Source organism: Buceros rhinoceros, unplaced genomic scaffold (genome assembly GCF_000710305.1).
Source record: "Buceros rhinoceros silvestris isolate BGI_N320 unplaced genomic scaffold, ASM71030v1 scaffold1454, whole genome shotgun sequence".
Taxonomy (NCBI): Eukaryota; Metazoa; Chordata; class Aves; order Bucerotiformes; family Bucerotidae; genus Buceros; species Buceros rhinoceros.
Genome location: NW_010406358.1, coordinates 128,749 through 145,250, shown reverse-complemented (window position 1 = coordinate 145,250; position 16,502 = coordinate 128,749). Strand labels below are relative to the sequence as shown.

General features: G+C 47.7%; 1 protein-coding gene across 1 annotated transcript in view; it reads left to right on the top strand.

The window, feature by feature from the left end:
* Nucleotides 1-16,502, top strand: part of LOC104491592 (receptor-type tyrosine-protein phosphatase mu-like) — a gene marked incomplete at its 3' end in the record, with an annotated part of 146,412 nt that overhangs the window by 7,017 nt on the left and 122,893 nt on the right. The window contains exon 4 of the mRNA XM_010134042.1: nucleotides 1-32. This exon is cut by the window's left edge and continues 13 nt beyond it. Within this exon, the coding sequence (XP_010132344.1) occupies nucleotides 1-32 (32 nt within the window). The remainder of the gene's footprint in view (nucleotides 33-16,502) is intronic.

Here is a 16,502-nt window from a genome sequence, read left to right as displayed (position 1 = left end):
AAACCTGCGCAGAGCAGAGGCGCTCCTGTCAGGTACGAGGTGGGGGGGAAAACCCTTGACGAAATTAAAGCCCAATTGATTAATTTCTTGAACATGTTTTCTGGGGATTTTCTCCACAGCAATCAGTGTCTAAATTCATGTCCGTATTAGCGCTAATTAAATTAAATAGCTGGAGAAAATGGAAGTGCTTTGATGTGGCGTGTTGGTGTATTGTTTAAAGGGTTTGATCCAGACGCGAGTGGCTTGTCCTTTGAAGATAAGGAACAAAGCCGTGGCTCTGTTGTGTGGGTGGCTTCTTTAAGGTAATTGCTTACTGCAGTGTTATAAGTTCGAGGGCATATCACATTTTTTATGCCGCGCTACTGTCTTTAATATTCGCTGCTCCTGTTTACTTCACAGGTTTAAGATAATCAACTCTTTGTAAGTTCGAGGGTCTAAACAGTGTGCGCTGTAACGTGCAGGAAGGGTTTACAGTTAATTGACCACGGTAGCAGAAATAGAAAAAAAAAAACCAACCTAGAAAACCAGTAGCTCGTGTTCTTCAGTGTTGTGTTACTCATTAATGAATTTCCAATTTCAAGAGGTTTGTTTCACCTCCAGAAACACGGTACTGTCCTCGCTGATTAGAATAAAAGCTGCCTGCTTTTCAGTGAAGAAAACAGAGGAACCGTGAGATTATTCTGAATTAGAACCAGTAATGAGCTGAGTACTCTGGACAAATGAAAATACAGACTCCTCTGAAGTTTAGGGTGCTTTTCCTTTTGGCTAATCATGTATAATCAAAAATGGTTAAATCTTTTGTTACTGTAGGAAGATTTTCCACCTCTAGTGCATGACTGTCGGTTGTTTTTATCATGATGCTGTGGGTTTTGGAAACTTCTGTTTGTCTGGGAAATACAGATGTGGAATACTCATGTACTCATTGGAAACTTCTGTTTGTCTGGGAAATACAGATGTGGAATACTCATATACTCATTTAGGATGAGAGAGCTGGGGGGGTTCAGCCTGGAGCAGAGGAGGCTGCGGGGAGACCTGAGTGCAGCCTGTCAGTGCTGCAAGGGGCTGTGCGAGAGCAGGGGCTGTGGGGACAGGACAAGGGCTGGTGGTTCCACTGCCAGAGGGAGAGTCAGAGCAGAGAGAAGGGAGAGATTGTTGGTGCTGAGGGTGGGCAGAGCCTGGCGCAGGCTGCCCCCAGAGGTGGGAGCAGCCCCATGGCTGGCCCCATGGCAGGTCAGGTTGGCCCTTGGGGCTCTGAGCCCCCTGCTCTGGGTGCAGATGTCCCTGCTCCCTGCAGGGGGTGGGACTGGGGGAGCTCTGAAGGTCCCTTCCCACCCAGACCAGTCTGTGATTCTGTGTATGTGAGAATGAAAATAAATGTTGTTTGGGTTTACCAAATAACAACAGGTCAACAGCAAGGACACAGATGCCAAGTTAAGAACAAAAATCAATATATTTTACTTTAGTTCAAAGCAGAAAAAAGAGTAAACAGGGCGAAAAGAGCAAGCAAAAAGTAATACACCTCATCATTACTGCAGAAAGTTAACCATTGTGATCAAGGAAGATCCATCACCAATTGCCTTTAACATGTTAGCATCATCCAAACCCGCAAAAGTAAATATATTTTACTTTAGTTCAAAGCAGGAAAAAAGATAATCAGGGTGGAAAATGAAAGCAAAGTAATGCACCTACTACAGAAAGTCAGCTGCAGTGATTAAGAAAGATCCATCACCAATTGTCTTTAATATGTCATCATCATCCAAATCCTGCACATCAGCTGGGGAGCCCTGGTCACAGCGAGGGATTTGGAGACCCCTCCCCACAACTGGGAATTCCTGTACAGTGGGTCAGCTCATAGGTGAGGTCTCCAACTTCTCTGTGAAAGGGCTCCTGCTTTTCTGTTCTTTATCAAACATGACCAGGTGACTACCTGCAGGGCAAGCATCACTTTGCTCAGATGTGCCTCAGATGTGGCCAGGATCCGAGACAGTCTGAGGAGTTAGAGTTTTCCTGGCTTTAGATATGCAAGACATTTGGCTTTAGACGTGCAAGCTGGGAGGTTCACTGAGTTAATTCTGATTCAAGGCCTATGGTTTAGGTCTTTTTATGTCAATCGGTCCTTTGACTTATAAGTGAACATCACAACTCTTTTGGCAGAGCCCCGTATGTTTGCTCTACCCGTTGGATATGATACCATACATACTGTGATTACCTGTTACTATACAAACATAGCACTAGTTTCTACAAACATATCAAAACTTCTAGGCACGATTGTCCATTTACACAGGTCACCGAATGTTCCAGTAGACGTGGCTCATATAACCGTGAACTTCGTCCAGACAACACACCATTTGTTGTACTCGTACACAAATGTGATTTATGAGTCCGATTCTTACAGTCGATATAACCTCCCGCCAAACGAGGCAGCTGGTATTTTGGTTTTTCACATTACATCATCAGTGTAGACGTGCGCGTGGAGATGACTGCAGACAGGCTGATCGCTTGCGTTAAGGTACACCTGCCTGGGTGGAGGTGACAGCTCGTTTTGTCCAGGGTGGGAAAATGGAAGAATGTGACCATGGGACATCCGTCTCATCTCCCACTCCTCCAGACACCCAGATAACGCCTAACACCAGGTATTGACCTAGTGACAGTTGTAGTTCTGATTGTCACCTCACCCCAGTGCCGAATTTTATTGACAGAGCTTGCAGGCATCCTGCTGCATGGTGTGCATGTGTGACATGACTTGGACTTTGTGTAACGACTGTGTCTTCTCTGCATTCCCAATCCGTGGCTACAGTCATACCCAGGACATCAGCTGGGTTCTCCTCCTCCTCCCCAGAGGGTTGTGATCATCAGCGAGCTGCGTCATTGGCGTATGAACGGCTTTCGTTATGGCCGACCATACACAGGGTATTACCATATTCATAACAACTACAAACACTACAAACATCACTATAGTTATTGTGGAGCTACTGACTATTATTATAAAAGGCCTCACAATCACAGCTGTGACACGGCGCCTACTATTAAAACCTCATTTGTTAACCTGAGTTTTACAAACCAGCAACGATCCATATCAAAACAGACAGGAAATCAGAAAAGACCAAGAGCTTCTGGTCGACAATTCAAGCTCTGCACAACTTGTCCACTCTGCTTAGGTGCAGTCCATACTTCGAGTCCATGCTTCTTGAGTTCTCCACCCCATGACTGCAGTGGCACCTGCACTTGGTTGGTTTGTACGGTAGCAGATCTCAGTCTCCAAAGTCCTCCCAGTCCGGACACAGACGGCATCTTCAGGCTGGAGTTCATGCATAGCAGCACCTAAAGCTGGTGGTGGTGCCTCTTGCCTTAGGTACCTGTGTGAGGATGACAGTATCCTGGAAAGAGAGATCAGAATAGCTGGTACAACTGTTATTACACACATAGAATTATGAGAGTACTGTAAACCCTTCAGGGGAACCTGTACTGTTGGGGTACAGGGGGAGACAAGTTCCACGAAGGTGGAGCAGTGCCTTTCTTTGCACCACTCTGCAATTTTGGAGACGAAACAACAGCGCAGACGCAAAACTGGGGTTCACACCATGGTCATAACATTATGGAGGGGCGGCAACTCCCCAGGACCCCAGACCTATCTCGAGAGTCTTCTGGGAAGCAAACCACACATGTGCCAGACCCCAGATCCATTTCCCGAACCTTCTAAGAAGTGAGACCCGCACTCTCAACCACACATTTGGACTCCATGAAAGGCGCAGATCCAGAGCGCTGCGTACGCATGCACATTGTCGGGGGATCCAGAGCGACCACAAACACCGCTGGGAAAAAGATCGCAGGATCCAAAGGTGATGATCACTTTCTGTCTCCTTGCTTCTTTACTTCTCTTTCCTTTGCTTCTGTTTCCTCTGTTTCTCTGCCGTAGTGGTGGACAAGCAGCAACCTGTTACGAACCGCTGCACTGAAATTAAAAAAACTGTGCGGTTATCTGGGACAGCTGATAAGGTCAGTACTGTTAATCCCCAAACTCCTTTTAACCTCTATGGCCGGTTCATATAGGACCAAGACCCTTCTGGCTTTTTTTTCTTTCAGTTTGTGAAGTGGGCGCAGAAGTGTCGGGATGGACCGTGAGCAAAAATGACTATTATTGCTCATAGCAGTTGCTGTTATAGCTGTTATAGTTATTTTAGTTGTCGCTGTTTGCTGTCATTATGAAAATTGTTGTTCATAACCTGTTACCAACACCCCCTTTTTCTTTTCTGTTTCTCTTTTTCACTTATTGTTATTATCATAATTTTGTGGACCTTGATGACCATATGTTCCCAAAGTTGTTACTCGAGTTAATAAAGCAGTTGTTCTATCAGTTTAAAAATCTATGGGTTTATTTCTTGGCTTAACTGGTTGGGGAGATGTTAAGTCTTCCCTGCTGTGTCTGTAAGAAGAATTCCCTTGGGGAGGATCTTCTACAGACTTGGGCAGGGGCAAGAAAGCAGCAACACAAGATTCATTAAGGGCATTTGCAGATCCCTAAGTTATCCTGTAAACCCCCACAAACACACCAGACTGAAAACCTGTTCGACCACCACCAGTTATAAATGTGCACCAGGCAAAGCAGAGTGGCGCCACACACAAAACCGGCAACTTCTGTGGACTCGTGAGGTCGGTTTTCCAGCATCTGTAAAGAAAACGCGAAAGAAAAGTGCTCGGCCTCTGTAGGTTTGGTTACACGAGGGTGTTACCCACCCAGTATTAATTCAGTGAATTTTCCAGAGCCGTTTCTTTTCTTTTTGCCAGCGTAAGGATGCTTTGGGGTTATTAATATCATAACTGCAGATGGCTGGTTTTTTTCTTCAGTGAAAGCAGCATCCTGAAATAACCAGGAGCTCCGTGTGTGAGACAGACTTTATCAACATGAGAGCCCGTTTGTTTGTAGAATCAGATTTAACAACGAAGCTCTGTTTAAATGCAGAGACGGGGAAAAAAAAAAACAGAAGGGGTGGGGGGGGAAGTGCCCGCAGGTGGGGCTGCAGCTTCACCGGTTGAATGTCTCTAAGTTTGCAACCACACCACCCCCTCAGTCCCATAACGTTTTGGCTACCGGCAGAGGCAAAGGTGTGTAAGCTGGGGGGTTCGCTCAGTAAGTCAGTTCTGACTCAAGGCCTGTGGTTTAGCCCTTTTTATATCTGGTTTCTTCAGAAGATTCAACATTTATTGTAATTTGGATTTGTTTTGCCATGCAACATGCTCGTTGTTGTATCGTATGTTGTATGGATGTAGGTCCACCTTTAGGAAACGCCATGCTGATGGTTATTGTGACGGCTTTTTAAAAGGAAAATGAACCACTTTGGGGAAGTCTCAAGCAGCTGAGAAAAACACAGAATGAGATTGTAGCAGATTTAATGAAACTGTTTGATTTAGCAGATGAGATTAGGATTTGATGCGTGTCTTCCTTTATCTCACAAAGCTACGGTGTAGTCCTTCTGAGCTCAGGCATCTGGCTTAAAATAATACCGGTGAGTCGTCGTATAAACACAAACATATTAGACCATTAATAAAAAACCAGCTGCATTCCTTTTATCTGCATCGTGAACTAAAGGTGATTGACTCTGGTAGCGGTAGTGACACATCAGAAACTTCACCGGCAACGAAAGGAGCTAGTTAGGAGATTAAAGTGTGTCAGATCAGGGGATGAGAGGTGAGGGGAGTGGGAGGAGAGGTTAGAAGCTGTAGAACTGACAGGTGAACACGCAGCAGCAAATTTAACAAAGTCCTTTGCAACAGGTCTTAGAATGAATGTCGGCTGCAAACTCACGGGGTAAATACTGAGTGAGACCGAGTGAAAATTAATGTAAGAATTTTGTAATACTTGGAACGTTTCACTGTGCGTTATGCTCTCGAGCACCCTGTGGTTGCATCGCTTGCAGAACACGCTCTGCACATGGATTTTGTCATCTTAATCTGTATTCATTGGGTGTGAAGAGTTTAGTCATACTTCATTTGTGCGCACAGCTAAGCAAGGTGCCTTGTCTATCGATTCGGCTACAACCGCCGGCTTGGTTAATGCCGGCTTCCGAAGCTGCACTAAACTTGCAGTATAAATTATTGTTGTTGTTTTATTGATCAACACATCAGCCATGTCACATAAAATTCTTTAATTCCTGAGATGGATAAGGAGAGCACAGATTCTGCCATGCCAGTTAACAAAGCTTAGAGCTGAGCTCATTCAGAATTCCAGCTTTTGGGGGGGATTAAATTCTTTTTCTCTGCTTAACTATGAAAAACTCTGGTGCACCTTATTTAGAATCTGCACCCAACCACCTCAGCGTCAAACAAGAGAAGGGGCAGCGCTGACTGTTGGAACGGGGATTCCAAAGGCGGACACCCTGGGAACGTTCCGGAAGCTCTGTTTGCAGCGATAGAGTACACATTAATCGTGACGACCAAATGGCATCCCAGGCTGGTTTCGAATTCGTAAGACTGGACATGATTAAAATGTACTTTGTCAGAGTTTTAATATGACGAGTGCTGCTTGTGTTGTCTTCAATTTCAGGTGCAGCATGTTTTATGCCTGTTGCTGTGTTTAGTCCAAGGAGATTATTTCTGAATTATATGTCTCTAAAGCAGAAATGCATTCAGTAATGATGAATGTGTGCCCTTCTGTGACAGCTGGTCAAGCTACTTTGATTTATAGCATGACTGTAATTTCCAAGGTGGGTTGTTTGGTTTTGGTTTTTTTTTGTTTGTTTTTTTTTTTTTTAATTTAAGATGTAGGCATTGTGTAATAGATGTCGTATTGTAGCTATTCTTTTTTTTTTTCCAAAGATATGTATATTGTAAGGAAAGATGTGAAGAGTGTTCATCAAAAGCATACAAAAGAGGCCCTCACTCCCAGAAGGACATTGAGGGGCTGGAGCGTGTCCAGAGAAGGGCAACAGAGCTGATGCAGGGTCTGGAGCACAAGTGCCCTGAGGAGCAGCTGAGGGACCTGGGGGGGTTGGGCCTGGAGCAAGGGAGGCTCCAGGGAGACCTTCTGGCTCTGACAACTCCCTGACAGGAGGGTGGAGCGAGGTGGGGGTCGATCTTTTCTCCCCAGGAACAAGTGACGGGATGAAAGGAAACAGCCTCAAGTTGCACCAGGGGAGGTTGAGGTTGTCCCTGAGGAACAATTTCTTCCCCGTTGGGGTTGTGCAGGCGTGTCGCAGGCTGCCCAGGGCAGTGGTGGAGTCCCCATCCCTGGAGGGGTTTCCCAGCCCTTGTGTCGAGGTGGTGCTGAGGGACAGGGGGCAGTGGGGACCTGCCACTGCTGGGGGAACAGGGGGACTCGATAGGCTTAAAGGTCTCTTTCAGGGTAAATAATTCTGTGGTTCTGTGAAATGTTTTTTTGTGAGGTTTCTTCAGCATCTGTTGAGAGACTTGCTCTTCTAAGGCAGAATCTTTTTTACCTTTTCCTTCTTCAGGGCAGGTTAGCCTGAAGTATAAAAGACCCTGGGGCCAAGTTGTCTGCAGGTACATCGGTGGGTCAGTTCCCTGTACTTGTACTCGGGAACGATGATTTATTGCAGACATCTGGCTCTTACACAGAAGTGGAAAATGTAATGCTCAGTGACTGCATGTGTTTACTGTTATTTATATATTCATCTGTGTTAGAAAGAGCTTTAGATTGTTTGCCGCATTCCATTATAAAATGTTCTTGTGACCTCCTCTGGAAAAGTTTTCCCGCACGCTTTTATCTTCAGCAAGTTTTCTCTGTCGCATAGATTTCCACTCCGTCTTGCCGTGATAAAGGTTGAGTGTTTCCACTTCTTTCATCTTGCTCATGTAATCAGCAAAATGCTGTCACCATACCCCCCTTCTCCTCCTGTTCCGTGCTGCAGCCTCAGAAAGCCTTAACAGTAAACATCCCAAAGATCGCATCACCAGAACCACCCACCTCTGGGAGCCGCAGCCTGGGGGAAGGGCCAAGAAGGGTGAGAAAGAGGACAAGACCCTCCCAGCTCTACTCTGCCTCGTGGTCTCTTTCTCTTATTCCATTACGGAGTTTGGCTCAGCTGGATTTTTCCCATCAAACCCTTCTAAGCACTTAATGGTCCATTCCGCCACCCTTCCTGCTCCAGCAGGCACCACGGACAGTTGGTACTTTCCTCTCGCAGCCTAAAGTGAGAGACCAGAAGTGCCAAGCGTGTCAGGTAGCAATGCTCTGTGGATGCTGTACTTGGCTTTTAGGAGGCCAGAGCATGAGTATGCGCTGATTACGTGGGGTCGGTCCGGCAGCATGCTGGTCTGAGAGCTCACCAGGCTGTTTGGAAAGCCGTGGCAGATAGCACTGGAGCTCAAAAAGCAGCAGGGCTTCCAGTGCTCCGAATTTAGAAGTTTCAGGAAATTTCCCATAACCTTGACAAGACCGTGGGGCTCTTACGTTGCTGTTGCGATTACGCGACAGCCACAGGACTAGTCCTCAAAGTTGCAATCTGCTTCTCGGAGAAGAAGAGCTCCTGGTGTCTCAGTTTGAGATTCAGCGTTAATTCCCATGGCAGCAGATACCATGAGGAGACTGTAAATTGAGGAGAAGTGAACACACGAGTGTGGAAGTGGGAGACCGCTGATGTGCACAGTAAGAGTTGGTGTTCTGGGTGGGCACTAGCGTGGCAGCAGCACACACGAGTAGAAGCGTTGCATTAGCCATATTTGTAGCTCTGTCCTCTCACAATTCAGCACGTTACTGTAATTTCCTTCTATTCCCAGTGATGTTACAGGGTAGTGCAGCAATGAGAAAAAAGAGGATCTCGTGTTGGCAGAGCTGAGGAGAGAAATATCAAAACGGTACGTTAGCCGGGAGAGATTTGGGAACCGTCCCGATAACATCAAAAGTGAGTTTTGGCCTTGCAAGAGCTCACTGGTAAAACACTGGAAATACTTGATGGGTTTCTGAGAAGGAAGCAGTTGTGTTGACATCACGTTGCTGTACATGTGCAAGTAGCGTTACTAACTGATGCTCTGCAGTGCTGGGTTCCAAACAGAGCTTTCTGAAATACCGTGAGGAGACCAGGGCTAAAGGGCACGAAGGGAACTTGCTGCCCATTCTTCAGCCTGCTTGCCACCAGCATCCTGTCATTTAAAGGTCCGTAAACAAGAAGGCTTGAATCGTGTGCTGTGGGGTCAGCTCGTGCCTGCAAACTGGATTTCCAAATCATACTTTTACAACCTGTAAGGCAGCCAATAAACTCGTTCGAGGATGTCTGTGATGGGTTTTATTAATGCCCATAATTGTCACTTCTTTATAGCAACAAGTATAATTATTTACAGCAGAAGGGTCAATTGGAGTTTCATTGAGGGAGCAGTACAATAATTGCTTATGCTGTAAAAACGCTCTAATTCTTTTTTGTTATGCAGTAGAACTTGTCCTTGGATTTTTACTGTGATGGGAGTTAGAATTTATGGTACGTGTGGCCTGAGCATGCGCGGCGCAGCTTCCTCCAGTCTGCTGGCTAGTTTGGAAATTTCCATGGTCCTTTTACTGTGGCTTCGCACACAGTCCCTGGGTAAACGGAGCACTGATTCTTGATTTCTTCAAGTAGTAATTTGTGTCACTGAGAACCCAGCACGTAATGCTATCTGTCATTTTGCTCTGTGATTAATGAAAATTAATCTAGGGTAAATAAAGCAAGCTAGAGCACTTCCAGAGTGTAAGAGAGAGTAGATTATTCCGTATCTCCGAAGAGATTATTTTCAGTTTCATAACTCACTTTGCCATGGCTTTTGGTTATAATTAACAACTGAAAAGTTTGCTGCGCTGTTATGAGGCTCTGGGGTTTGGTTTAGTTTGGTTTTTTGCCTTCCTTCTGGACACTGCCTTAAGCAGGATGCGGAGGAGGACCATATCTTTGCGTAATTCTTCACGGTAGCCTTCTCTGCATTGCTTACCCGTCACTGTGGCAGCGTGACTGCCCAGGTTAGCGAGGCTAGTGCTCTCCCATCACTCTTTGGAGCACTGGTTTTTCCAGTCTCCCTGCTGAAGGCTGAAGTCCAGCAGCAATTCAGCTGGTGAGTTACGAACTCTTGGAACTCGTACCCTGTTTTGCTGGCTTTGGACTACCAACTTCAGTCAGAATTGAGAAAACAGGTTTTTCTTAAAGCTACTCAAAGTAACAGCTCGGTTGCTGAGATGCAAGGAGCAGAACAGTGTCATGTTTCCATGATCCCTTTCCAACTCAGCGCTCAGCTCAGCCTGCCTGAGTTCAGACTTCGGGCGTGCAGGTTTACTAGAGAATTTTGTGTCTCCTGTCCCATTCTTTGGTACTGGGGCCGACTGTCTAAAACCAGTCTGCGTTCATTCTGCAGAGCTGCCAGGTGCAGTGACCAGCCGGTTGGGTCCTGTCTAGAAGTTTTGGGCAGAGTGATGCAAAGCTGTGCTGGAGATCTCTCACACCATTTAACAGGGAGGACAGTGTTGCCTTTCTCTGTTCAGGCTCCTGTTATACATATAGCTTAGATGAATTTTAGACAGCCAAGTGTCTGAAAGGTGGAGCCACCAGCCTGTTCTCAAGTAAGGAGAACTGCTATGGTCTCAGTAAACCAGCAGAAACCTCTTAACTAGGACCACAAAGTTCCAAAACCTCCTCCTCAGCAAGATGCTTAAAGTCCTTGTTCCTTTTGCATGGAACTTTTAATGTGTTATATTTCAGAAGGTCATTGAAGTTATGGTCAGAATTAGGAGAGTCTCTGTTTGATTAGACAGGTTCCTTCATGAACGCTCTCCTGGTTCTCTTGTATTTCTGTCAGCTTGCTAGGCCAGCCTCAGCAGGAGCCCACAATAATCACAGACTGGTTTGACTTGGGAAGAACCTATAAAGCTCATCCAGTCCAACCGCCTCGCAGGGAGCAGAGACATCTGAGCAACCTCAGAGCAACCTCAGAGCCCCAGGGACCTACCTGACCTGACCAGGGATGGGGCTTCTCCCAGCTCTCGGGGCAGCCTGGGCCAGGCTCTCCCCACCCCCAGTGTGAAACATTTCTCCCTTCTCTCTGCTCTGAATCTCCCTCTTTTAGTTATCCCATCACCCCTTCTGCTGATGAAAGGGTTGTCCCCATCAAATGCAGTTCGGATGCTGGGAGGTGGGAGCAGTATGGTGAAAACCTCTCAGGTTGAAAACAAAACTGAACCCTGGCCTCCAGTTCCTGAGAACACGCGCAGGTCGTTAGGTTATTGTGGGAAAACCCGGCATGACTGTCGCAGCTTTTATGAGTCAGCTCAGGCAGTTGTATCTGAAGCAGACGTAAACCTACGCAGCAAAGCCCCAAACAAAGTGTCTTGTAGGTCTTTAAGCATCTCCTTCTGGCTGATTTGCGGTAGTTCCTCGGTTCTGGGCGCGTTGATCACCCCACAGAGACAGCAGGAGAGGTACAATCCCACCTTCATCTCAGAGCAGCCGCCTGGCGATGTAAAGAGACGTGTTTCTCTCTCTGAGTGTGTAGGGGCGTCAAGCGTGGTTCCGGGCGCTTGCCTTCAGAGAGATGTTTACTTTAGGGACCGTAATGGAAGAGTTATGAGCATCGCTGGAAGTGGCTGCATTGCGTGGTGTTAAAAAGTGTGCTCAGCTGACACGTACCCGAGCTCACGCGCAGAACAGACCGTGTGCTCCTTGGAAATGCAAGTGCGAGCTGCCGTTGCCCCTGTGCTTTGCCAGGGATTTGTTTTCGTTTTACCGTGTGCTGGGGAAGGGTTGGAGGGGGAGTATGTGAGTCAGCTGCATTTCCCCGAGTGGTTGTTGAACAGGATTTTGTGGGGAATGTGCTTTCTGGAGACAGTTTCAAGTCATTTTCCAATGGTAGCTGGATGTGAGATTGCAGCCGCAGTGCTGAGCGACCCATTCTGAATTCCTGTAAAATTCCTGTGGTTAGGAACTGTCAGGCACAGAGAACCCATCGCTGTCTCTGGGAGCTTTCGCTGGTGATCTTACATGTGCTCTTCCCGCGTCCTTAACGCCAGTGTGGAGTTAGATTTTCCACTGAGGCTGAACATCTCACTGCAGCTCCTTTGTGTTCCTGGAGGTTTGAATCTCGCCGGTATTTCTGCTCTCGAGTGCTGGATGCCGAAGAGACACGTCCCAAGTGGAAAGTAGGGAGTCGCTTTTAGCGATTATTTGCCTATGTGACTCCATAAGCACTTTGGTCTGTCATGCAGGTCCTCCTGGAACCTGTAGCTGCTCGGTCCTTGGTCGTAGCTGTTCATCAGCTTCCTCCTGGAGAAACTGGCTGCTCTGGCTTGGATGAGATGTACTTCACTGCCACACTGACCCGCTTAGTGGATGAGGGAAGGGCTGTGGACATTGTCTACCTAGACTTTAGTGAAGCCTTTGACGCTGTTTCCCACAGCATTCTTCTGGAGGAACTGGATGCTTGTGTTTTCATGGGTGTACTCTTTGCTGGGATAAAAACTGGCTGGATGGCCAGGCCCAAGAGTGGTGGGGAATGGCGTTAAGTCCACTTGGTGGCTGGTCACAAGCAGTGCTCCCCAGGGCTCAGTGCCGGGGCCTGTTCTGTTTATCAGACACCTGGACAAGGGGGTCAAGGGCACCCTCAGTAAGTCTGCAGATGACATCAGCCTGGGCTGGAATGTTGATCAGCTGGAGGGTTGGGAGGCTCCACAGTGCTTTGAGAATCAACAAAATCCCTACCGTAGCATTTCACAGTGTCCAACAACAACCAAAGTCACCCACGATGTTGCAAAATGTACTCACACTAAATAAGTACAGCTGGAAACCTGCCTGTCAGAAAACAGCCTGGGGGTGTTGGTCAACAGCTGGCTGAGTAGAGCCAGCAGTGTGCTGGCCAAAAGCATGAGGGTCAACAAGGCCAGGTGCCGGGTCCTGCCCTTAGGTCACACCAACCCCCTGCAGCGCTCCAGGCTGGGGGAATAGCTGCTGGAAACTGCCCAGGGAAAAGGACCTGGGGGTGCTGGTGACAGCAGCTGAAGAGGAGCCAGCAGTGTGCCCAGGTGGCCAAGAAGGCCAACAGCGTCCTGGCTTGTACTGGCACTGGTGTGGCCAGCAGGAGCAGGGCAGGGATCATCTGCCTGTACCAGGCACTGGGGAGGCCACACCTCGAGTACTGGGTTCAGTTTTGGTCCCTCACTCCCAGAAGGACATTGAGGGGCTGGAGTGTGTCCAGAGAAGGGTAACGGAGCTGGTGCAGGGTCTGGAGCACAAGTCCTGGTGGTGGTTAGACTGGAGGAGTCTCAGGGTAGACCTTCTCTCTCTGGACAAATCTCTGAGAGGAGGTTGAAGTGAGGTTGAGGTCAGGCTTTTTTTCTAAGAAACAAGAGGCAGGATGAGAGGAAATGGCGTCAAGTTGCACCAGGGGAGGTTGAGGTTGTCCCTGAGGAACAATTTCTTCCCTGTTGGGGTTGTTCTGGCCTGGCCCAGGCTGCCCAGGGCAGTGGTGGAGTCCCCATCCCTGGAGGGGTTTCCCAGCCCTTGTGTCGAGGTGGTGCTGAGGGACAGGGGGCAGTGGGGACCTGGCAGTGCTGGGGGAACGGGGGGACTCGATGAGCTTAAAGGTCTCTTCCAACCTAAACAATTCTGTGATTCTCCTGAAGTCTTGGCAATGTTGCACATCAATCTCTGTGCTTCAGCCACGTCATATACTTTATAATTTCTGTGGTTCTTGAGATTCAGTTGCTTTTCCTTCGTAAGTATTTAAATTAACTGTATATGTTTAAGTGCCTCAGAAGAGCTCTAAACCAGTCTCCATGATGTAACTCCATGTTCATTGTGCTCTATTGTGAAGTACTGAATTATCAGCTGCGAGGTGGCCCAGTAACATTCTGCATGTTTTGCTTATAGATTTCAAATATAACACACGATAATCCCTTTGGCCATAAAAGTAGATCCAGCCTGAGGCATTGGGTTGGAACGGGGCACAGAAAATACTGAGTAGCCTCCAGGATTAACCTCCTCCTGACGGGAGAAGAAGCAAAGTTTGCGTTTTATGAGCTGATAACAGCGGTGTTGTAAGAGAGGCTCGTTTTGGGAGGTGACAGAGGAGAAGAGAGCAGATACTGAGAGTGAATCATCAAAACGTGGCACGGCTGTGAGAGGCGAGTGGGGGGGTTCCCAGCAGAGGTGACAAGCTCTAAGTGCTGTGGTACAAGACACTGGCAGTGAACTCCTAGTTCTGATCTACCAAGAGCTACTCATTTCCTCCCATGCCGCAGCAAGGCGTTGTGGCAGAAGTGACCAGGGAATTGGCAAACCCGTGTTACACGTGGAGGGGCCGAGAGAACTAGACCAGTTCCAGCTGGCCAGAGAGAAGGCACGGTTCTAAAAGTACATCAGAGGAATAAACGTCAGCGAGGGAGAAGGACAATTCCAGTTCAGAGAGCGTGTAAATGAACAGCTCCAACATGAAGTCCCTGCCGAGGGGTGAACGGAGGCTCTGGAACAGGTGCGGGTGTCGGTGCCAGGAAGGCGATGCTAGAGCAGTTTATAGACACGCTGGTAGAATGTGGGTTGCTGGGAGTGAGTCACGCTGTGCCAAAAGTCCCTCTTCAGCATTCTGTACCTGACAACCCTCAAAAAACCACGTGCTTTTGCCAAGGTGCTCACACGTGCTAGTGTTGTCTTCTCCAGGGAGCCCAGGCCAGCGGGATTTTTCTCATGATTTTGGATACCCCGCGGAAGTAACCTGTACCATTTTAAGCGCCTTTTCCATAGAATCTTTGACAATGGAGCATTTTTATACTGCCATTGACCTTGAGATTTTTCTTTCCAGCATTGTGGGTTTTGGAGGCAGTTTGTAGGAGCCCTTTATTCACTAGCAAACACTAAACGGCTTCATTTGAAAAGATTTTAATGTATGGCAGGAGGACTCTGGTTTCCAAGACCAAGTATGTGGGGGCAATTCCTAACTCTCAGTTAAAATAATATAAATAATAGTTGATTGACCCCTTCTGTGTGTACTACAGCATTCTGAGCCTGCATTGCAAGCAACCAAGTGAGTGCTCGTGATTGATACGAAGTGGTATTAAAGGGGATGAAAGAATAAAGCGGAACACTGCGTGCGAAGAGGAAGAAGAGCTATGGATGTGCTCCGAGGGAAACACTGTTACTTCTCATGCTGGATGCTGAAAAAGTGTTCATTTTGCTGAACATAAACATGAAAACTTCCTTTCTGTTAGACTGTTCATTTAAGTAGGAATGGAAATCACTGGCATTTACAAGCAGCATCATGACTCCAAAGCAGGGCTAAGTAAAAGCTAATCTGCTCAACTGGATTACATTAAGTGACATAAAGAAACATTAGAGTCACTTACTGGGCTCCGCAGCTGAAAGCAGCAGCTCTTTAGGCAGGAGCCATACGAATCCCTCAGCCTCAAACAGTCTCGAGGAGCGGTGGAATGGGGATCTAAGGCGCTCTACAAATGTTGATTTTAGGGAGAAATGACCGTGGGGGACTCAAGACGAGGGCGAGTGAATTAACCGTGTTCTCACATCTAGAGCAGAAGCTGTTCTGAGATTAGTCTCGCAGGGTAGTAGAAGCAGAAGGCCGTAATCTCATCTGTATTTAACACTTGTGCTAATCCTGAACTGTGCAGAATCTTTCATCTACGGCCAGATTTCCTGTGGGAAGAGCTGTATGGTGTGACGCTGCCAAGCTTTCTGTGCCCCCTAATCCTACCAGCGCAGGGGGGAGGCAGAGCTGCACCTTCACTGACAGACTAGAAGGTCAGCTTTGCATTTATCCCCAGAAGCCCTGAGAAACTGGGGACAGTGCCACAGAAACTGCCTGGTTTTCCGTATCCGCCTGCATCCCCCGCGCTGCCGATCAGAGTGCCCTGCGGAGCCGTTCTGTAGAGCAGAAAGGATGGAAATGAACACAGGCACTGAGCTCCCTTTCCAAACTGCGGGGCCGGGCCCCCACTGCATTAAAACTGTGGCAGGAGACGATAGCGTTGGGAGAGGAGGGTGGTGCTGTGATTATTTTTGCTGTGGTCCTGCTGTCCCACAGCAGAGTGGGCAGGAGGAAACGCGTCCGTGCCGTGGGTTGCTCTAGGGATAACGCTGGGCTGTTCGGCTGCAGCCAAAGCACAGGCATGTGCCTTGTGATTTCACAAGGAAACAGCCTGTTTCCCACCAAGGCTCCCACAAAAGCATCTGGCAGGAGGGGAAAATGGACAAATGAGACAGCATCTTCAACCACCGCGGCAGATCTGCTGGAGCTCGTCTCTCTGTGCTCCGTGTTGTATCCCCTGGTTGAATACATTAAAAACTTCATATCCTCTGCGAGCGCTTTAATGAGCAGTAAACAGTTTTCCAGCTCTGAGTCGAAACCCCCGTTGAAATGGGCTTGTGTATTCATTCAGCTGCCTCAGCAAATATTGTCCTTTCTGCGCTGAGCACAAACCAGCAGGTTACAGAACATCGTGGAAACGGGGAGAAAACAAGCATCTCCCTCTGCTTCTACACGGCTCATTTTAGTACGTCTCTGTGCTCAATCCCCCAGCCCGGTTCAGC